Source organism: Rhipicephalus sanguineus, chromosome 4 (assembly GCF_013339695.2).
Source record: "Rhipicephalus sanguineus isolate Rsan-2018 chromosome 4, BIME_Rsan_1.4, whole genome shotgun sequence".
NCBI classification, from domain to species: domain Eukaryota; kingdom Metazoa; phylum Arthropoda; class Arachnida; order Ixodida; family Ixodidae; genus Rhipicephalus; species Rhipicephalus sanguineus.
This window is the reverse complement of record NC_051179.1, coordinates 187,684,714-187,708,253: the sequence shown is the minus strand read 5'-3', so window position 1 is coordinate 187,708,253 and position 23,540 is coordinate 187,684,714. Positions and strand designations below refer to the sequence as shown.

The following is a 23,540-nucleotide window of genomic DNA, read 5'->3' as shown; positions in this document are numbered from 1 at the left end:
TAGCCCACACTCTAAAAAATCGACTTTGCCCAATTCGAAAATTGAGTTGACCAACATTCAATATCGACCTGCCCCCCCCCCCGTGAAATTGACCTTATGGCAACGTGTGTCACATGACATGGACATCTAAGTAGTATGAACTTCAATATAGCCAACAGGTGCAGACACGCTGTGCCTATACACGTTGCTGGCTCACCAACTGTGCCAGTTTGCTCCGTGCGTCTCCCTGTGCACCACCCTGCTTTTGCACGTGAGCGGACTTAAGTGCCTATGCAACTTTCTGTGGATCCCTCCAGAAGGTATACAGTCTAAAACAGCAGCAAGAACCACACGATGCTACAAGTGGTAAATAAGGTTGTGCAAGTGGTTGACCTCTTCCAAGTGGTTACCCAACAAACCTACAAATCAAATCTTTTAGTCCCATGTTCATATCAAATCCAAAAACTGTCACACATATTACCTAGTTAGATGGATTCAGCGATCGGCTAGCTTAAGTGACCATTAATATTTCATTCGAGTCCACCGGTTTCACAACAATGTAAATTAGAGAGTGTAATCAAGGTAATATTCAAGGTATAATAAAGGTATTCACTTGAACGTTGAATGCTTTTATTAGTAAAATTAAACCTCGATAAAACAACGTCGACATAACAAAATTTCTGTTATAACTTCACAACTTTAACCTCAATATAATGAAGCATTTTCATTCACAATTTCCATTTAAGGAAGTTTCAGTGCTGCCTCAAAGGTAGACAGAAGCAATAAGTTGAAGCTTATGCTGGTGCCTATAGTGTTCTAGAATACCCCTAGTGACGCGTCCGGCAAGGAGCGCGCGTGCCCGTTTGTGTAGACGCCACCAGGTGCCGCCGCTGCGCCTTTTTCTAGTCGACTAGTCGACCGACCGCTGTCTCCGCCGCTGCGTTTGACCACGGCTGCGTGCGTTTTCATAGAGCGGCCGTGGCTTGACACTGTCCGCGTTCCTTGTGCCCCGGATTCCTAGATTGCGAGACTTCTTAGCGAGATTTACTGTAGCAATTGCGTTCGCACCGAGAAATAGTCCAATGATTTTACCACCCATAAAAGGATTTTTTTTTTCGTAGGCTGAGTAATAAAGGAAGACGCTTTGTGCCTCAGATATAAACAAACCCCGTTATACGGTGGTCAGTAGGTTGTCCTGGACCGCATACAGTCTCTTTGGTTTTGCTTTTTGGTATTTTATTTACAGCAGGGGCGTAGCCAGAAATTTTTTTCGGGGGGGAGGGGGGGGGGATTCAACCGTACTTTATGTATGTTCGTTCGTGCGTTTGTATGTGTGCGTGTATATATCCGCAAGCAAAACGGAAAAATTTCGGGGGCGGGGGGGGGGGGGTTGAGGCTACGCCCCTGATTTACAGCCTGTCACAACGCATCACGAGCAGGCTCGTGCTCGGCTCGCACGAGTGTTTACAACGGCGAGAGCCAAACGCGAGACGCGCGTCTTCACACAACTTGCTGGCCGAACTTCTTGCATAGCTTCCGCTATAGTTTACTAGAATAATTTAGCTTCCGCAAAATGCACCTGATGTATGAAACGGAGTATATAGTATAGTGTAAAGAAAGTTTCTGAAAACCACATCAACGCACTAGTATGAAAAGATCGACCGCTAGCTAAAATGCTACGGACCTGCGGATTCGTGGCGCTAATATATTGTACTAGAATATTCTAGCACACTATAATTGCGCTTGCACTTCGTGACATCGCCTGCGACAGTGGCTATTCGCAGTTTTTTTTTTATCACCCTTTGCGCAAACACGTATGTGCACCTGTTTTTCTTCTATGGCGCAGTATTAGCACACTTAAATCGCGTGTTTTCACACTCAACACAAAAGCGCACAGCGATTTCTGCGCTACGTTGCTATTATTGTGTACTAGAATTATTCTAGTACACTATAGTTGCTATGCCAGAAGGCGTACGACGGACGCATATTGATGATGGTAAAATGTTCGTGCAATATTGTCGGTACAACTGCGCCTATAACCGCGCCTAAACAAAATCATCCCGCGGCGTTGGCCCTTGCCCGATTTCACAGCGTGCCTGATAATGACATCAAGCTGTTTTGAAAATTTTAACCCGGAAATAATTTTTTTCAGCGAAACAACGAAATCCGCCGCATCTTCCAACTCATGCCGTCGGATGTATAGTCGGGTGTAACGCTGGGAACGATCGAGCCGCATTGGTGTTTCTATTTATTTATTGACAACCATAATGGAAGTTGAAATACACACTTAACATATAATCACAGTACAAGCAGCACTGTTAGCACACCTGACTAGAACAGCTTGTAGCACGCAGATTTAGGTGCACCGACTGAGCTTGATATATTTGGATGCCTGGCGCCTTCTTTCATTACATTTATTCACGCTCTTTGTGAAGAAATGCAGCCTGGTTGTGATGTAGAAGGCAGTTAGTTCTGCTGTTAGAGATTCGCTGTGTTCAGGACAGCCAAGTTCACGCTGCCGCCTGGCTTTGACAACATTTAAGGCATCTAAAACACTGTCGGCGTGTAACTCAAGAGCACTAAAACAAGTTGTAAAGTCCTTTTCCAAATTTACCATGAACTGGTACAGAGGGGCAGCAGGATATAGGAGACCACCATTGTCTTTCATTAGTGTAAATTCGGCGAGTCTCAAATTTCCTGCTGCCTCTTTTGTCATTAGCAGTAAATTTAGGCAGGTTTCACAGCCTGTCTTCAAAATACACTTCCTCGCCACATAACCAGCAATATAAAAAATGAGGCGGCTGTCACTAGATGCTACAATGCAGGGAGAGTGGTCTGGAAGTGTTTTCACCATAGCTGCCTCTGCTCCATCTATGTCGCCAACATCCAAGAACTTGTTAATTAGTTCCTGCCTTCCGCTCGGAGAGTCTTGCTGGCTGGCATTTGCGTCCAATAAGGCACTTAGGACACTGGGCTCGCAATTTCCCTTAGAGACAGAATGGGCGAGGTTACTGAAGGAGAGGCAGTTCACAGTCACCACGAACTGTTGCGGTGTTGGATGAGAATTGCACCCAGAAGATTGACGCACAATCCCAAAGAGGTGCTCGACAGGATCCTGGCTCAGTCTGCTTGTCATAAGGTACTTAAAGCCTACACTTCTTGATAGGTAGCCCAAAAGTGACAGCACACTTGATAAGGTCACTCGCAGTCCTGTAGCTGTTGATTGGCTTAAGAAACCTTGTTTTCCGTTTGTATGGAGTTCCCAACTTTTCAGAAGTGCCAAAAATGAATGCAGCTTGTCAACCGATGCAGATCCTGGGCGCAGGGCCTCAGCAGGAAAACGAGAGGTCATCAGTTGAATGAGGTCACGAACTGTCCTGAAACAGGACAGAGTTCATGAGCACATGTTCATCGAATCCCTTTCAGGCTGCTGTTGCTGTCATACTATGTTTGTTTTGGACGTGTCTAACAAAGAAACCAGCTCGAAATAAGAATGTCCCTTCCTTCGTTCTTGTCTGTAACAGGCATGCATATAAAGAAGTTCAACTACTCACTCAAAGAAATGCAGCGTTGCAGAGATGTCACCACAGGTATCCTCAATTGTTGATCTATGGAGTCGTAGTCCTTGAGTCACTTTCTCACTGAACAACTGGAAGCCCAGTGACACTCTCTGGACCTCAAAACTATTCGGGTTGGTGTGGCTTGACGTGATTCCATGCAGGGCCTGCAGGGTCACGTTATTTCCGTCCCGGGCGATAGCAGTTCGCACTGGTTGAAGTGTCACCTGTAATAATAAAAATAAATGTCACCATGTTCACCCAGTGCACTAGGAATATGGTTGCAATGGCTGCGATTATGTGCTTATGAAAGACTTACACGACCATCTGGCAGCAGGTAGCCAGATCCAAGTAGTCCATTGTGTAAGCACTTTATCAAATGTGGAAAATCGGACAAAAAATATAGTTGCCGCTCTGGATGTACAGGATGCATTGCACTACAGTGTGTGCTTGTTGCAGATGCCCCTACACCAAGTATTTTCCACATTTTTCTATTCCATGCTGCCCCATCTGACGTGATAAAGTCAACCTTCAAGCCGGCCTTCTCCACCGAGATCACAGCTTCAAGTATAATCTTTGTTAACATGGCTCCTGTTACGTTTCCTTTCGTGGCAAATGCTGCAATTACCTGTGTCCACTTGCCAACAAAAGGGACAAACATTATGACCATGCCATGATCACAAACAGTGTGTTTGTCATCTTCTGAGGTGAATGGCCCAAGGTCTACAAAGCCTTCTATGTGGCCAGCTGTGGTGACAGAAAGGTGTTCGGATAGCTTCATCTCGTCCACTATAAGACCTCCATGTCGTTGGAAAAGGTCCATTGACGCTGTCTTTTTGCTGAGCACATCGAGAACTTTTGCGCTGAAGCCATATCCTGTCTTGTAAGACTTCAGGTATTTTCGTAGTGTTGTTTTACATGGCATCGTAAGTATGCATTCCTTGCGAAGGTGTTCGTACAGCTTGGGGCTCTTCATTTTCATCATCAAACATTCTAGCACCCACTCATTTGAATATTTCATCCCTTTGGTGCTTTGGTATGAGGATGCTTTGAACATGTGATGAACAGCCTCACGCTGTTTGGGTGGAAGGCTTGCTATTTTTTTGAGAAATTCATCTTCACGAATCATTGCGTTCTCGGCCGCCATGGCATCACGTTGTCTTTTCAAGCTTGTGGTGCGGTTACTAAGGCGCAGTGCCTTTTGCTTGGCGAGCTTTAGTCGTTGAGATAGGGCTCGACTCCTAGACAGTGCCACACCCCTATTTGAAACACGCGACTTTCTCGTCAGAATCTGCTTTCGCACTGCCTTACAGTCCGCACAAACGCCGCCTGGAAAAAAGAAAAGCAGTGCACAAGTCAGTCTAACACATGTGAAATTCTGGCACGCCAATGTGGCAAAGTAGCAAGTGTTCAAAAAAGATAACTTACCGTGTAAAGAAGCCTTGCCCTGGCACTTGGTGCTGAAAGTAGAGCCCCCAAATATCACAGTGGCAGATTTCAACCTTGCGGTCAAAATATGGGATAGGTCCCGAAGGTCACTTTCAGGCATTATTCCTTGACAGGTCACAATGCGGTCAATGTCCGTTAGCAAATGCTTCGCGGCGGCAAGGGAGTGTATAGTTGTCTCTTGGAACAGCACACCTCGAAAGTACACTTGAGCAGACACTTTGTCTTCGTGAGCATTGAAACACACAACCTTTTCGTGCAAGATTTCGAGCCTCTCTTGCTTTCGCACCGAGGTTGTAGCGAAAACGATGGCTGAATCAATGCCGCAGTTGAGGCGACACCACAGCTTCGAGGGAATGTTCACTGCCTGGAGCGAGCTAAACGTGAACGGTTCATTCTCCGTGAACTGTCCATTTTCATTTTGCGCACTGCCGCACTGTTTCTCATGAAGTGGTAGCTGTAGCTGACACTCTGCACCTAGTTCTTCATTTTTTGCCGTCTCTGCGCCCTTGCGTGGCTTCTTGCCTGCAGCCGGTACACTTGCCGCGGCTGCCCTCTTTCTTTCCGACCTTTCACTTACAGGTGTGACAGAGAGGTTGGATGCACAGTCGGGCAAAAGGGTAGGCACCGCGCCAGGCGCTAGGGATGGTTTCCCACGTGGAAGTCGCACTTCAGTGCCGTTAATGATATGGACGTAATCTCTCAATATGAATCGTGGCTCAAAGTGGCGCTCACATACCGCTGAAGATTCCGTCAGAGGCTTGTCTGTTCTTCGTAAATTGCTTTCCCACTTCTTCCGAAGTTCATCATCGGTTGGCGCGGCGAACAAGGACGCTTTTGGAGCACCGGGATAACCGCTGTGGCAGCCCAGAGCGAAGCAACGCGACTCTGTTTTTCTTTTCGGCATCCTACATGGTCTACTACATGGGAACGCCCAAGAAAAAAAAAAAAGACCTCCAGCGTTTTTCACCAGATCAACCGCTTTGGAAGTAGCGTCGCACGGGATATATGCGCTCGGACGAGACAAGCAGACGCAAAGCGCGTCTGCTATATGCGTCTGCTTGCGCGCAAGCCGGCCTGTCTGCAAGCCGGCTCGAGCCGGCTTGGTGACTAGAAAAAGGAGCAACAGCGCCACGGGTGGCGTCTACTGGCGTTTGCTTCAACCGGCCTATTGTCCCTCCCTCGAGGACGCACCACTAGGAGAATATTCTAGTACACTATACTGGTGCCAGTGGTCAAATGCTTCAGTTAAAGGTGGTTTTTGCTAATGTATTTTTCTCATCGCACACTGGACGACAAAGCAGCTGCCACAGCATCTTTTCCATGAGCGGTTGGGGGACAACAGGGGGGGAACCCAAACACTCACCTCCTTGCCCATGGAGCAGACAAGAATATGCATGCAAGTAATCTAGCATATCACAATGCTGGTACTGCGTACTCTATGAAGCAGCATAGTTCCCTGCTTGGCTCCCCGTAACCCACATGCAAGCATCCAATGTGGCGTCGTTGTCACCTTGCGGCATGTTACGGTAAAAGCTCGTTAATTCAGATTTCACAGGACCAGAAAAACTGTCCGAATTATCCGAATGCCAAATAATCAAAAATATCGAGAAAACAATAAATCAATGTCTATTAAATCAATGTACTTTCATTTTCTTAAGGAATACGTAAATCCAGTAATTATTCTGCATAAGAGTAGTCCAAAAGCAGCATTTTTCGTCATTTGCGACTTCGTTCACAATGTGAGCGCGGCTCGAGAACCCCGTGTCTTAATCGAAAATGTGCTCCAAGCCCATACCTTATTATGTACCAACAATGCGACTGCGGATGAAAACTATGCCTTTCCGAAAGCTGGCGGCTGTTTTGGCTGTCCGCAAATGCCATTTTCTTTCCTTTATGTCGCACATTTGCTCGGTGCACTCCAAGGATCACCCGAATTAACTGCATTACGGCCAAACACGACCGATTTAACAACAGTTTGATGCTATTAATGCATATGCTGGCCGGAACCAGAGAACATGCCCAAATTAGCCAATTTTCTGAATTAACAAGTGTCGAATTAACAAGGTTTTACTGCATAAGCATGGGCGCATTATAACAGTAGCTGTAGCTGTAGAGTAGCTGTAGCAGTGCTAGTACTAAATGCAAAGGCTTCTGCCTAATCCTGAAAGTCATCTTCCGTCATTCGAGAAATGGACGTTGCCGACAAGGCCAGTATCTTGCTGGCAATCCTGACTGGTGAGGAAAAGGATGTCGCCGCTTGTAAGACTTACCACTGAGCTTGCTTGCCACGATTCTTAAGTAAAAAAAAGCCATCTCTTTCACTCGCTGGAGAAAAGGATAAATTCGCAGCAAGAGAAATCAAACTATCGGGCACTTTTACAGCATATAAAGCCTTTTCAGTGAGTGCACTGCTGCACAAAGTTTTTCGAGAAGCTGGAATTTCTTTTTCTGCTGCTCGCACTCGTCCATCGCACTGCTATCATCTGCATAAATTTATGTGCGTGTTCTGTAGTGAAACCAATTTACCGAGACTTTTGCTGAAGCAGTGCACAGTGGCAACCGAAATTTGGGACCCCCCACTGGACCTTGCTCGATTTTCCGAACATAATGCACCCGTGAGATGTTGCAAAATATGAAATGCAGTCACAGTGCAGAATAGTGCCGCAATACAGGTTTTCGTTTCACTTGAATGTGATTTTGAACCGACCCTGTTTACAGCCAAAGCCCTACTATGCTACATCTCCAAAAACATTCATTGCGCAGCAAGACCTTCGGCTGCCGGAGTGAGAGCCGCCAGTGCGCAAGTGCAGCCCATGCTGCGCAGAGTACACTCAAACCTCGTTATAACGAACACAGATATAACGAATTATCGGTTATAACGAAGTAAATGAAGAATAGTCTTGTCATAGCTACAGTGTTATAAATAAACGTTTATAACGAATTTTCGGGTATAACAAAGTTATTTTCGTGGCAGATGCAACTTTGTTATAATGAAGTTTGAGTGTAGTACGTTTGTCCATTTCTTTGTGCACTATCTTTGGCCGCGTTCACCTGCTTACATACATACCCCGCTTACGAGATCTCCTGTAATTTTATAAGAATGCCACACGGCTCGGCAACGAGAAACGGAGACATCATTGCTGAATTTAAACGAATCTGGCACGCTTTCTTTCTCTATAAAATGTTACGGAGAATTGCGTGCACATTATAACTGTTTTTGAAAACGAAACTTCACTTAACCATTGGCAAATGACCTATCATCAGAACTTACAGAGGCAACATAATTGCCATTACAAGTTGGTGACAGAGCGTGTTTTCACGGGGGTAGCAGAGGACCACATTGAAACACTGAACAGCAAGTGCCTAACAAATAGCAGCCGCACTTTCACCGTAAGCAATAGGTGAAAGTGCAGCTCAATGGGTGGTGAAGCAAATTTAGCATTTGCAGAAATTTTGGGAGCAGGAAAAAGGCTGTTTTGGAGCAGAAATGGAGCAGAAGGAACTCTGTGTTGGAGCAGGTCTGGAGCAGCCAAAATAGAGCTTGTTATCACTTGAGCAGTACAATGTAACTTTTTTGTGAATATTCTTATTACAGTTATCCCACTACGACGAAATTGACGGGACGCGCGAAAAAGTTTGTTGTCGCAGAATTTCACTGCAGCGAAATTTCATGTATAGACTACAAGAGCTAGGAAAACCTGATGATTTTGACTCCTCCTCTGGTCCCTGCAAGCACATGCGTTATCTTTTGCATTGTACTGTTGCACAGACATTTTTGGCCACACACGGAGTTGCACATTTTTTGTGTATAACCCGCACAAGTTATACAGAAAATTCGAAGCTAAAGTTGGGACGTGGGTTGATGATGATAGCAAACTTTACTCAAAGACAGGCAGGCCTTGTGGAGTGGCCTTGTGGATTTCCCCGAAGGGGCTTTCTTGATGGTCAGGGCCTATAGTCCAGAGCTCCGCTAGCTCTCTCGCCATCCTCTGTTCCCTCTGGGTCAGCCTGATCTCGTCAAGGGCCGAGCTGGACTGCAGTGCCTCCGATTGCTCACTCGCGGTGTTCATGTTGGGGTGTTCTAGGCTGTGCAGCATGCACTCCCACGTAATGTGGTACAGGGTTGGTGCGGCCCCGCACCATGGACATTCGTCCCTGTAGGCTGTGGATGCATGCGATGTAAGGTGTGTAGGTTCTTGTAGGTGCCTGTTTGGAGTCTAAGCCATGCAGTGGCCTCCTCTGTCATGAGCTTTTGATAAGGTGGTGGATACTGCAGGCGGCACCCTCTGTGGTAATTTAGTATTGTTGCATACTGGAGGTCGACTGGCTCCGGGTCCTCTGCAGTCAACGTAAGGAGCGTTCGGTTGTGTACAAAGCCTCGAGCTGATCCATGTGATGGTCTGGATGCTGGCATCCTCCTTATCTTCCCTTGGTATTTGTGCAAGAACTTGTGCAGCAGGTGCACCAATTCTGCCTTGTCGGAAGTTCCTGCAGGCCTGCTGGGATTCCGTTAGTATTGTCAGCGGCCTGTTTGCATGCTGGCCTTCACGGATGACTAGTGCAATGGCCAGCTCTTCGACTTCTGTGATCCTGCAGGGGCGGACCAATGCACCAGAGGTAACGTGGCCTCGGCGGTCACATACTACTGCCACTGCAACCTTAGTCATCGTTCCATACATGGCGGCGTCCGTAAAACAGGCCACAGTTTGAAATCTATATGTTTTCTGAAAGTAGTGGGCCCTTGCTCTCCTTCTGCTTCTCCTCCTCCAGGGACACAAGACCCTGGAGCGGTTACTACACACCACCCAGGCAGCCAACAAGACCTCGTCAACGCCATCAAGACCAAGTGCTTTGGAGATCCTGTTCCCAAAGGGCTATGTACAGCATAATACGCGGGACAACCGAACCCAACAATAGATGCATCTGTAACTGAAAACGAAATGACAGCGGCCATTGCAACCACCACCCGTAACACGGCGGCGGGCACAGACTACCTACATCACGAACACCATGATCAGAAACCTCAGCGACAAGTCCATCTGCGCGCTCACGGCCTTTATCAACCAACACTGGGAACAAGGCACGGTGCCAGCGATGTGGAAACATGCACGAATAATCATGATCCCCAGACCAGGCAAGACACTGACAATCAAAAACCTAAATCATCTCGCTGATATCCTGTCTCGGCAAGGTTTATGAGAGAATCATAAACACAAGACTACAAAGTATTTTGACTACGCAAGCACCTTCCGGACACCATGTTCTGTTTCCACATGGGCCTGTCCTCGCAAGGCATATTACTCCAAATCAAGGAAGAGATTCTCAGCAATGTTCCCCGCAATGGTGAACACGTCCTCTTAGCCATCGACGTAAAAGGGGCTTTCAACATCAACCACCCAGGAATCCTGGAGGGATTCACCAACACCAACTGAAGTGAAAGAATGTTCAAGTACATTCAGAGCTTCCTAAGCCACAGCACGGCGGAGCTGAAGATCGGAGAGCTCCAGATCCCAGCATACCAACCCTCCAACAAGGGCACACCGCAAGGAGCTGTAGTATCACCCATGCTCTTCAACGTCGCCATGATCAGCCTTACAAGAAAACTGCAGGAAGTAGAAGGCCTCCACCACGCCTTCTATGCACACGACATGGCACCCTGGACCACAAGAGGATCACTCGCTGAAAAGGAAGAGCGTCTGCAGACTGCAGCTTACATCATCCAAGAATTTGCAGCCGACGGGGCTACAATGCTCCCGAGAGTACTTTTAAATCTTACGAGTATTGCGAGGCTGAAGTAACCACGCAGTCCCCACAGACCCATCACAAAAACTTGAGGTATACCTCAACGGAAGCCTTACACTAGAAAAACCACTGATCAGGGTGCTGGGCATGGGGTTGCAGAGTAACCAGCAGGCCATCCACACTCCAAACTAGTGTCAAGGCACACATGATATCCCGCATAACATCCAAGAGCAGAGGCATGAAAGAAAGAGACACCCTCCGACTCGTTTGAAGCCTGGTGAGCAGAATCACATCCAGCCTACCCTACTATCATCTCACACTATCCGAGACGGAGCGGGCAGACACGCTCTTGCAAATGGCATTCAGGACTGCTCGCCCCTTGCAGATGAGTACATCCACTGAGAAATTGCTGGCACTGGGGCTTCATAACACCCTCAGTGAACTTGCCGAAGGCCTTTCCGCCTCACAACTACAGAGACTCGAGCGAACTCGCACGGGCCGGCAGGTCCTACAAACCTTGGGATTCCGTGCCTCAATAACAAGAGCCCAGGAAACCGGCGAGACACCTCGTCACGTTTGGGACAGGTATCATGTTGCCCCAATCCCACACAATAGGAACATGATTATCCACAAATTCCGGTATGCTAGGTGGCTTCACAGCACTGCTTGAAGGTAATGCAAGGAAGGTGGCTTCATGGCAATATGCGGTGATCTTTTTTCTTTTTTTATTTTGTGGCAGCTTTTAGTGGGGGGTCTGGGTTATAAGGAGGGGTGACTTATACGCGAGGAAACACAGCATTCAGATTACCCTCGACGCATGCCAAGGGTAGAATGCCTCGAATGCACGTGTCAAAGTGTCGCTAGAGGCCAGCCGAAAACTACGTGGTGCAGTCCACATCCACCATAGTCATAGGCAAACAACAGGAAAGCAAAACAGTTCGTGCCTTTTAACAGCGAAGCTGTTCGGCAAATCATTCCTTGTGAGTCGATCACAGAAAACTATCGCCATCTTAACGGGTGTGTGCCACTGTGCGGCTATCTAAAAACGAGTACAGAGAGAGAGAGAGAGAAACAAACAGAGAGACAGAAAAAAGAAAAGAAAGAGAACAATTCTTGCCGAAAAAAGAATTCTTCACGAGGCGGGATCCCAACTTGCGTACCCTCCATCCGAAGGCGAGCATCCTAACCACTTGGCTATCCAGGCACACTAGCAGGCCACAGCACAGCCTTGTACAGTATAGTGTAGCAAGGGGGTGGGAAAGGGATGAGAAATGACGAGAGAAAGGAGGAGGGGAGCATAAAAGAATGAGAAAGAAATAGAGAGAAAAAAATGTTCTCTACTGGTGGCCGACGACAGCTCACCGTAGCGTTCAAGAAAACAGCGATCAAGTTCGCGAAGCCACGAAGAAATCTGGTCCCAAGTGTGTGAAGGTGTGCTGGGATGCTAGTGCACGTGAACGCAAGTGGGAGCCATGAGTCACAAACAATAACTGCAAATTTATCTTTGCACGTGTGTTCTCGCTGCTCCAATCTCGCCGGATACTTTCTGTTGCTTCCTGCGATGCCGGCAGCTCTGGTTACAGCGTCACATATGGCTGTGATCAGCGGGCAGATCGAGTGCACCACAGAAGCATTCACTACTGGCAGATGCCGAAGGATCCCATCACGATACACAGCGATCAGAAGAAAACTTTGTTTCAGTGCCAGACCGCAGCGTATCTAGAGCTGAAGACGAAGGTTGTGCAGTTTAACAGGGAGTCGCGCTCGCGTCGTGATTGCTACCGGTGACCTCAAAGTGCCTCTAAATTAATGCCGTCAAGACGGTTGTGACGTTTTACGAAGATAATGCATAAGCCCATCTTTTGGATTTCTGCCATGTGGAACTTACGTGTAAACACACGTGTAAATAAATGGCATTTTCACTGTGCACCATTTGGAATTGCGTTTGTTTCACGGTAAAGGCACCTTCTGATACTTTGGCCGTCCCATGTACACGTACTTTTTTTTTTCGATTTTCAGTAGTTAGAAGTGGGGGGGGGGGGGTCGACCTATATTACGGTCCGACCTATATTCCGGTTTTTAAGGTACGCTGTCATTGTCATCCATGATAGCACATCTAGTGATGACGAGTAGTAATTTAGTTTTGAGCACTACATCAGAAACATGCCAGGAGTCTTTCAAGAACGATTCTACCATGGCCTGCACGCGCATCAAACCCACTGGCTGCATCATGGTGAATGGACATAGGTTGCGGGATTTTGCGCTGCTTGGGCAGTACGGAGGGGACACTTATGAAAGCACAGAAAAACAAGACCAGAACAAGTGGGTGCAAACTGTCAACAGGTAATCTTTCGCGAGGCGCCACTTGAGCTGTGTTCAACTTGTACCAACTGGCCCAAAGGAGTGCTTTAATGAATGGACAGTCTGTCGCCGAGCATTTCAATGGAGAAAAATTTATCGGGATGTGCGTGTCGTAGTGAAAAAGGTGTCTCACACGAATGTGCGGGTGCCGATGAGAAATTGTCAAGTTGCCATTGGAATTTCGTGGCAATCCTAGGCAAGTGCACTTTCCTTGCGTGGTAACACTTGCGAAAACTTTATTGAAGCGGAAGTGCCCAGAAAAATCATTCGTTGTGATGAGATATTTTCTGTATTGTTTTCTATGGGCGACTGACGGGGAATCAAAGAATCTTTGTTGTGGCAGAAATTTCGTTGTAGTGGCGTTTGTTATAGTGATATTTGACTGTAGTGTGAGAGCTGCAGGTGCTGCCGTAATTTAAACCAGGAGACAAGACCAGCAGTCAGGGAGGCTCATCAATAAGGCTCTTCACACAAAAGAATGTTATATGCTGGCTTCACTGCAATACACAAGATGTGTCTTGCTGCGAAGCATTAGTCACAAGACGAGCACGATGCATAAAGTTTCTGCGAGTGACTGCTGACAAACTGTCACTGCATACAGAAAAATGAAAACAACCAGAGATTCCGCAGCGTACCCAATAAAAAAAAAAAGGAGTAAAAAAAATGAAAGTGTTTTTACAAACGAGAACTTTGTTTGCGAGTGCCTGCATGCACAGTACATTCTGGCATCTAACATTTTATCAACTGTCCCCAACTTACCGTGGCTGATGCTCCCCGTACTCAATGTAATTATTAATTATTAGGCGTGCAAATAATCACACAGCATGTACGTCTAGATCAGGAGCATTCGTACATGTTAACAGCGACTGCCAACCCTGTATCACCTATCCACAGATGCTATCAGAATGTTTCAATGCAATACATACATGGTTGTTTAGGCTTAATGTTACCATGGGCATACGAAGAACGTTGTGCACTGCAGTTGACATACACCACTAACATCTTTTTTTTGAAATATTAAACAAAAATTTGCACGTCAAAATCTTCATTCGTGTGAAGACGTCATTTAATGCGTGTGGTGTCTAAAGTTGTAGCTGCACGGCCGGCGTGGCTACATTATGCCATACATAGCAACCAGAAAAAAAAAAAAAAAAAACACTTGTCTACATATTACCACCAGTTCCTCATCAAGAGTGATGAGCTTCCAGACAAAATGCCGAACTGCCAACAATGGAAGTTAAATGCACACGTGGTGGTGCCGATCTTTTGATTAGGCCAAACATAATAAAAAAAAAGCACATCGGTGAAAAGAGCACGATCGGAGGGCGTCCAGAGCAATATGCAAAGCTGCTGCTTGTTTTTTGCCACACAAGGAATATTTTGGGCAAGAGGTGCTCCTCTGTCATGTAAGTAAGCAAGCTAAATAGTGAACTTTCGCACAGTTGGTGCAAGCTGCACTTGAATAGATGCAGAAAGGCCGAGAGATAGGATGGTAGCAAAATGGTGCAAATGGCACGGTAGGTGACCACCCCTGTAACCTGAATAGCTAGATGTACTGCAGGCGTCTTTGCCTTTGCCAGAATGTGCAAATCGAGGTTTCTGAGCACGGGTGTTTCTCTTACAGTGGGTGAAACAGGCAGACATCGTGCAGCCCACAGGGCCCCGGCCACGAGCGGATGGCTGGACGGCAGTGCCGAGGGAGCAGTGCATGGCGAGCACTCCTCCTCACTGCCAGTCGAGGTCAGCCGAGCCAGCAGGGCAGCCGCACGTCCCTGCAACCCTTGGGGAAGTTGGCACAGGGGCAGCACCAAGCAGCGCACCACACCTTCCGAACATTCCCCCAGCAGAGTATCACCTGCGCATCATCATTTCGTTTGCTCTTAACAATAAACTGAACAAAGACACGGTTAAAAATTTTACACAAAAGAGCTACTGACTTCTCTGAAAACACAAACAACGCCCCAGAACTCGAAAGCATGGTTTCCATGATGAATGGTAACCAGTTGTTTGGGCTTCGGAGCGTTATGCTCCCAGACAATCAACTTGGTAATCATTCCGCTTTAAAATGACAATCGGTAAAATAGCTGGAATGAAAAAGGACACTGAACCATCAAAAAAAAAATGTTTCTCAACCAACCAACCAACCAACCAACCAACCAATCAACTGAACCATCCAAGCAATGGATGCTTCTAGAATTGTGAACGTCAGTGAGATAAGTTTTTCATGCGTTAGTGGGAAGCTCTGTTGTAATTCGTAGGTAAGGCGTAGCATAATTTCCTGCATTAATACCAACTGTCTAATTCCTAAGGATGAGTTTGTTGCAGCAAGACTTTGTTGACCTGCAAGTGATAAATCTGGGATCCTGAAGCGCTCTATCCAGTGCGCAGACTGGCTGCATGCAAGACACAACATCGTCTCATCGAGACAGCATACAGATTGTGTTTCTCCATTGGCTCTGTGCTCATTCATGTGGCAAGATGTTCTCCCTTAAATGAGCTGCATTTGTTGGTGTCCACATAGAACGATGCTATTGTAGTTTGATATGAATAGGTAAACTGACCAAGCAACATCTGTTAAGAATGACAGAAATCCACATCATCTAAATTAATCTTTATTTTATTACTGTGGATGGCAAAGCTGTGTGGCCACAGACAGCAACAGACCGATGCACATTTTGAATTTCTGCCACTGTAGCGAGAAGGTAAGCTCCGGTATGCCAGCGGCATTTGGCTGCAACAGGCTGCGGGAACATGACGTGCTATATACTTCTCATAGTTAGCCTCCTAAGTGCCGACTAAATTACGAAAAATTGTTTGAAAATTGCCAAACTTTTTTATGACATGAAATGCTCAGAAACATGTTGAAAACAGAAAAATACTTGCAAAAACATTTTTCGACAGATAAAAAAGCTTTATTCATCATATTTTGCATCGTCATATTTTGCACCCACGCCCGTAGCCAGGAATTTTTTCCGGGAGGGGGAGGGGAGAGGGGGGCACTTGCTGAAGCGCTTGAGGAACACCTATTTTCATTATTTATTTTCGGTAAAACACCCCCCCCCCCCATCTTTTTCTCTTCTTCTTTTCTTGATTTCTAAGTACAGTATTTCTCTTCTTCATTTCCTTTCTCTCTCTCCCTCTATCTCCCCTCCTCCTTTCCCTCCTCCTCACCCTCACTTCCCTCTGCCAACCCCTTGCCATACAATACCATACAAGGCTATGCTACGCTCGGCTAGCGTGCCCGGATAGCCAAGTGGTTAAGACGCTCACCTTCGAATGGTGGGTATGCGGGTTCTGGTCTCGCCTTGGCAAGAGATTTTTTTCACCAAGAATTTCTCCCTTTCTCTTTTTCTTTCTCTATCTCTCTCTGTACTCGCTTTCTCACCCATTAAAGTTAAAGTTATTACCTCACACGCAGGACAAATTGGCACACATGCTCTGGGAGCAAAGCAGAATAGGACTAAGATGAAGAGGACGAAGAGAGTGCGTGCTGGTTCATGACGACGACGATTTTCTATCTATGACACACGGCAAACCTCGAGCACAACAGCTCTATTGTGAAAGAATGTTTCAATACATGTGGCATGCCACACACAGAGTGATAACTATTGAACATTGGTTAACGTGGCTGAAGAAATGGTCACCGGACAGCAAGATAACAACGTACAGCTATCAGTAGAGACAATATATAACTGTCAATGATGGGCCAGTACAGTGGGACAAAAGTGCGGAGAGCTGGGCTTGTTGGTCGTAGATGATTAAAAAAAACAGCGCAAAACCACAGAACACACAGGAAGGGAACGCACACAGCGCTGAACTCTCAACAAATTTATTGTGTTTGATGTAATCTGTCTCGGTTGTGCTATTCGCGGCCTATCTGCGCTATGTCCAGTGACGCACTATTATGCGAGTGGTTCATGTGTATTTATAGGCGATGCATTTGGTTTTTCACAATAAATTTGTTGAGAGTTCAGTGCTGTGTGCGTTCCCTTCCTGTGTGTCCTGTGGTTTTGAGCTGTTTTTTCTAATCAAGTAGGACAAAGTTTCAGTGAAGTCCGTAATGGGAGGACAGACGCACACTGCCATGCAGGCGTCTCACAATATTCTGAGCTTTCTGTTCTTTGTGCCGAGCACAGTCTCATTACGAAGTGAATGCTCGGACTTAAAATGCAAGCAGCAATCTCGAATTTAAATGATAACCGGGAGTTTAGTGTGAAGAGAAGACCGGTCGTCTGACAGAGCAATTCCACTCACAGACGTCCAACAGCACAGCCAGGCAGGAAGAGGTGGGAGCCCGAGTGAGAAGTGCAGCCACCAGGACCAGGCAGGCGTCCCACACCGGCCGTGCACCCACATCTTCCCGTGTCTGAACACAGGGGCGAGACGCACATTTTCACTGCACATCCACACATTTTCACCGAGTTCCATAGTGTCGTCACATCATCGGCAAGAAAAGTAGAAAAGCATTCTCGAATGCTGTAGCATCTCAAGGGCAAAGCAATGGCCTCGAGTCACTAGATCACGCAGGTCCAGGACTCAGACTTAAGAAAGACGCTAGGTATGTTATCGGGTGCAACTGCTTTCTTCGTGTCGGGTGCCACTGCTTTATCGAAACAATTAACAGTCCTGGCTCTGTGATTGTGAGTGGCTTGATGCGCTTTCTGTCACATGAAAGTGCAAGCAGTTTCCCATCATCGATAGCAAATACCAACTGAAAATACCTTAGAAAAGTTTGTGGAGTTTCTGTTATCATCACTGAGAATAGTGGGGCTGTCGAGGTGGTTAGGATAAAAATAATTACAAAATTTTTTGGGTGCACTTTTCAAAAAGTTAGGGAGAGGGCTAGACAAAATTAATTATGCTTAGCTGCCCTAATTAAATGCGAAGCATTTCTTAGCGAACCTCTGGCACTTTGAGCGTTCCTTCTTTCCTTCCTTCCTTCCTTCCTTCCTTCCTTCCTTCCTTCCTTCCTTCCTTCCTTCCTTCCTTCCTTCCTGCCTGCCTGCCCTGCCCTGCCCTGCCCTGCCCTGCCCTGCCCTGCCCTGCCCTGCCCTGCCCTGCCCTGCCTGCCCTGCCTGCCTGCCTGCCTGCCTGCCTGCCTGCCTGCCTGCCTGTCTGTCTGTCTGTCTGTCTGTCTGTCTAGCCACCTACGTCTAGGTGCTCTCATGATGGACTCCTTAACTTGGTGTAGACCAAAATTTGCATGGGAGGGTAAGAGGAGTTGACGAATATGACTGCCGGGTCATGGCATGAATAACGTTAAAATCTTGTTGCGTACGTCGTCAAACCCTTTCCACTAGACACGTGTGGCACATACCCGTTTACCACGGGCCGCGTTGTACGGGTATGCGCCATAGGTGATTGACAGTTTATATCTACCCAGGAACGGCGAGAACAGACATTGATAACTTAAATGCAAGAGCGTTAAGGAAAACCAACGTCGGCAGCGTTGAGTCAACGAATGGAAAGAATGAAAATTAGGATCCCGGCAGGAATCGAACCCAAGCATTCTGTGTGGCAATCAGGTATTCTACCACTGAGCCACGCCAGGTCTATAAACTGGCTTGAAAAAACAGCCTACGCAGGCAAAATGTCGGTGCAACATCAATTGCGGTTGTGGTGCTGGCTATCTAATTTTACGAAAAAAGCAATAAACACTACATGATACTCCTACGATGTGTACTACTACGATACAGGCGTCATATGAGATTAACGTCTGTAATTCCAGTGTTGGCTCCGCTTTTATAGCAGTCTATTAAACAATACGTTTGTATTCCTATGATTGAGCAAGCTATATTGAAGCATTGCTCGACCCCGGAGGAATACTGTAACGAAAGTTATATATGATATCCACATCACCGCACCGTAAAGTGACTTCGTCCACCAGAACGACGCAGTGTCCTCTTAGTTTCTTACGAGGTTGCGCGATGGCCTCATGCTGACCGAGGATGATGCCAGATTGATTGACAGCCGCTTTGTAGACTAGGCTACGTAGGCCACATACGCCCAGGTAGTCTACGAATACGACAAACACCATCCAGTGATGTTGGTCTACGTAGCACTATCCAGGCCTACCAGCCTCGACGGCCTATAACTCACCAACGCGACGGGTGGCTTCAGCTTCTGACATGTCGCCGGCTCTGTCGACAGACAATGTCTTGACGAAATGACCGAGGCATCCACGAATTCCAACAGCTGTACTGTATACTTCACTACACATGGACCCCTCATCACCACGATCACGACCGGATCCTATAATAAGTCATGACCAGCTGCTGGTACTCACTGATCACGGTGATGATGTCCTTGTTCAAGAACTGTCAAGCACTTCTTGCACACATGCACACGGATTCGTGAAACGTGCGTGCGTTCTCGGGACGCGTATAAGCACTACATATCAGCTTACCGCTTCTGGTGTTGGCAATGCCAACATTGCCATTGGCAGCATTACCCAACCGTAAACAACTGGTTATATAACACATATGCGGCTCTTCAACATATGTATGTGTGCGTATAAAATATATACAAATCTTTAGCGTCATTTTGTAACCTGCCGCTCAGTAAAAAAAGTTACGCCACAGTCACCTACCCGCCGCATGCTTCGCATAACATCGACTCCAACGGTACGTGGGATCTGCCGAATTTTTTTCTAATCGACACGTTAAGTGTATGTCTGTTTAGATTAGCCTGACTGTTTTTTTAGCCTTTTAACATTTTGTTCAGCTTGGATCCTTTTGCATGTCATTCGTGCTTGCCTTGCCTTTTTTGTCTATTTGGCACACAGTTTGAAGGCAGAGAAATAAAATGTCTGTGTACATTTTCACGAAGCATCTTTGTCTGTGGAAATGTGCATAGCCTATTTAAAACTGACAGTAGAGTATACTGACATCTGAGTATTCCAAAAATCATAAAATGTGCCGGACTTTTTAGTAGCATGTAGTGTGTGACGCACTTAGGCTGGGATGTAGGTCATTTCTTTTTCATTATTTGGGTGAATTGAATTAAATTTTAGGATATCCTACTCATAGAAGAATCAGCAACTGGGCTAGCTGGTAACAGTTCTTGAACATCACCCAACTAATCATCTTTTTCCCCAGTGATACGAAATCTCCGCTTAGGTATCAAATAGCTGCATTACAACAAAATGTATGAAAATTTTAAACCACACATTTGATGTCAATATTATTGTACTCAATGAGCTTCACATGCAAAATAAACAGATGCAAACATAAGTGAAAATGTTTTTGCTGCGTCTCGTTTGTGATTACAGGAAATTATAGTTTGGGCAACATAAGAGGAAAATAAATAGGCTCGTCTGTTAGATATATTCAAAACAAACATGGTGGTACCAAATTTGTTGTCAAAAAAGACTAATGAAAAGGATACATAAAGAGATTTGTTCAGTCTAATGACATGTAACCGAGAAAAATACATTTGAAGTTATAGTAGTTTCCCACAGGTTTGCTTGGTGTACTGCTAGAGCCATATAAACAGCATCATCATGTAGCATTGTTCTTCAGAAACAAGTTCGTGCATTGTATTTCACTCTGACACAAAAAGACCCATGAAAACCTTGGTGTAGTATAATGCATAACATTTCAAAACAGTGTGAGAAGGCTACTAGCAACCACCTCACACATTTCCTCACGTTTTAGACGAACAGTAGTCATACAAATGCTGTCCCGCATAGTCCACCCTTCACAAGTCAAGCTGCACCGAGTTCATGGTGACGAGGCAAAAAAGAAGAAAAATAAAGAAGAAAAAACCTTTCAAATCCTTGTAGCAGTTAGCACTGGCACTGGCTTGCATTTAGACCCTACAGCTGCCTGGAACTGCAGGCAGAGTTCATGTTAAGGCAGGTAGCGCAAAGAGACACGGACACAAGCGAAGAATAAGTGCACAGGACAAGCGCCACTGTGCACTTATTCTTCGCTTGTGTCCGTGTCTCTTTGCGCTACCTGCCTTAACATGAGTTCCCACAAACTAGCCCAGTTATCCGTTCTCGTAGGCAGAGTTCACTGTTGGTGCATGCCTCTTCACAAGCTTGTTTCTTAAAGTATTTCTGTTTGCTAGCCCTTGATTACCCATATACAGCCTCTGGTGGTGTTCTTCAAGGCTCTGGAGCAACGAACCCATACAACAGTCCAGGTTCTCAGTTCTTGCTGTGTTGGTCCCCAATTGAAATGGCTGATAGCCTTGGCCACTGCCCCCTCGACACTGCGCAGTGACACACTCTTTGGAATGAGACGACAGGTCCACATCAGCATTTTGTGTCCTGCCATAACTGCATCAATCCAAGAGGGTTTCTTTGCTCATCTACTCCATGACAGGTGCAATGCATCACAAGTAAAATAAGGCAGGCTGATCTTGTACGGTGGACAATCCTCAACCTTTGCCATAGTGTGCTTGTGGCTGCACCAAGACTCTGCCCCTTCAGGGCAAAGGCCATATTAAGGGACTTTGTCAGCTGATGACATACAGTATGCTGCAGTGTATCCTCAACTCTTCTCTCCAAGCCTGGCACATTGTTATCGTAACTCTGCAGGGAATAACCTCAGTCATTTCTTATTTTGTTTATTCTGTCCCACGTGCAATGTTCTTTTCCACTGAATAGCTTGCCTTCAGCTTTTTTTCTGTCAACAGGACACAAGGCTGCCTCCACGTGCTTGTACACATGGCTTATGCTGTCTTTTTTTCCCACCTAAACAAATCCGAACAATGGTTCTTTTAACAAGGCATACAAGGTCCTGGTGTCCTCATATGACATAATTTATGTTAATTTTTCAAGACCCCACCCAAACAAAAATGTTGTCTGACAGCATTGTCATGTTTCGCAGAACATTTTCCAAATATTGCAATTCAGTTCTGCAGAATCCTACAAGGCGGCAGTAGTGTTATGAAAAAGGAAATTCATGTTTTTCAGAGCGATTGTCAAAACATTAGCAGTGCGGCTTGCACCTCCATTTGCCTGGCATTGCACTAATTGTTTCTTTGGTGAAAAGCAGAAGAAACGTGGGGCACTACGCTGACCAAAGTGTAAATTTAACAGAAAAAAGAAAGACGTTTTGGTTCCCACATGGTACAGCGAGCCTCCTTCACAATTAAAATGAAAAAAAAAAATGCTGATGTTTTGACATTCTGGAGCATGTTTCGCGTGCCAAGCTATGTAGTGTGGCTCATAAGGCTTAGGACCTCTTAAACAGCCTAAGTACGGATTTGATAGCACAATGTAGTCCACGATGAGCCCAGAGTACATCTCGATGGTGCAGCAAACAGCAAATTCGTGCAGCAAACAGCGAATGCGCGAATTGTGGTTGTTTCTTGGCTGGGTTCTGTAAAAATAACCGCATCACTATCCCTGGCGTGTTGCCATTATAGAGCTTTGCTATTTGTTCTACACTTGAGGCCTCACAATCACTTGCAGCCTTGCTGCCCGCTTGTACCACTGTGCACATATGTACCCGACAGGTCTTTTTTTTTATGAGAACCAACAGCCAAGGAAAATACAGGGAATGTCATTTCTAGTAATTATGATATAAATGTGAAGAAATTAAAGTGCACAAAAAGACAACTTTCTGCCGGGAAGGACAGAACCCGCAACCTTCGGATAATGCGCTTGATGCTCTACTCTGCTCTCCGGTAGAGCACCGGATGCATTGTTCGAAAGTTGCAGGTTCGGTCCCTGCCAGCAGCAAGTTGTCTTTTCGTCCACTTCAATTTTTTCACATTTGTATTGTCACGGGGTCGTGACGTCGACGAAGGAAGCAGCCGGCGTGTCGAAGATGAAGCTCTTTTATTTGGCCGAACTTGTGGCCAGGAAAACGAAAGTCAACCTACGGCAATACACACTGTACACTGATAGCGGCGAACAGAGTGTCGGCCGTCGAAAAACTGCTCATGGCTGGGACACGCCATCTTTTATACATCACGCATTCAAGTTTCCAGTCTTATCACTGGTGCTTGAATGAGTTGAGCGCATACGAGGACACGGACAGAAGGAAGAAACATACACACACTGGCGTACACACACAGAGCGCCAGTGTGTGTACGTTTCTTCCTTCTGTCCGTGTCCTCGTATGCGCTCAACTCATTCAAGTATGACCAACCAACAAGCCCGCATCGCCACCCTTATCAATGGTGGTCGCAGAAGCTCTGGAATAATCTAGGCTGTTCGTCGCCTGCACGCAATCTTAACAAAACGATCTACTACAATTGCGAAGCTTCTCGAACACTGCGGCGCGGACAGTGTCGAGCTTTGATAACCGTCCTTGCTGGTCAAACCCGAATACATCAAAATAAAACAAGAAGTGGGTGTGGCACTGGCACCCTCTTAAAAAGCATCGTCCCGATGCTTGCGAAAGAACATAGAAGAGAAAAAAACAAGTGCATACACAAACAAATCACAACCACAAAGGAAAAAGTAGAGTCCCCATGTTCGCTAATGCGCAAAAA

The 23,540-nt window shown here is 46.2% G+C and overlaps 1 protein-coding gene across 1 annotated transcript in view; it reads right to left on the bottom strand.

Annotated features, from left to right (window-relative positions):
* Positions 1–23,540, bottom strand: part of LOC119390968 (focadhesin) — a 395,558-nt gene that overhangs the window by 302,828 nt on the left and 69,190 nt on the right. Inside the window, exons 8-9 of the mRNA XM_037658681.2 lie at positions 17,343–17,454; positions 14,711–14,943 (exon numbers count right to left, since the gene is read on the bottom strand). Of these exons, the coding sequence (XP_037514609.1) occupies positions 14,711–14,943; positions 17,343–17,454 (345 nt within the window). The remainder of the gene's footprint in view (positions 1–14,710; positions 14,944–17,342; positions 17,455–23,540) is intronic.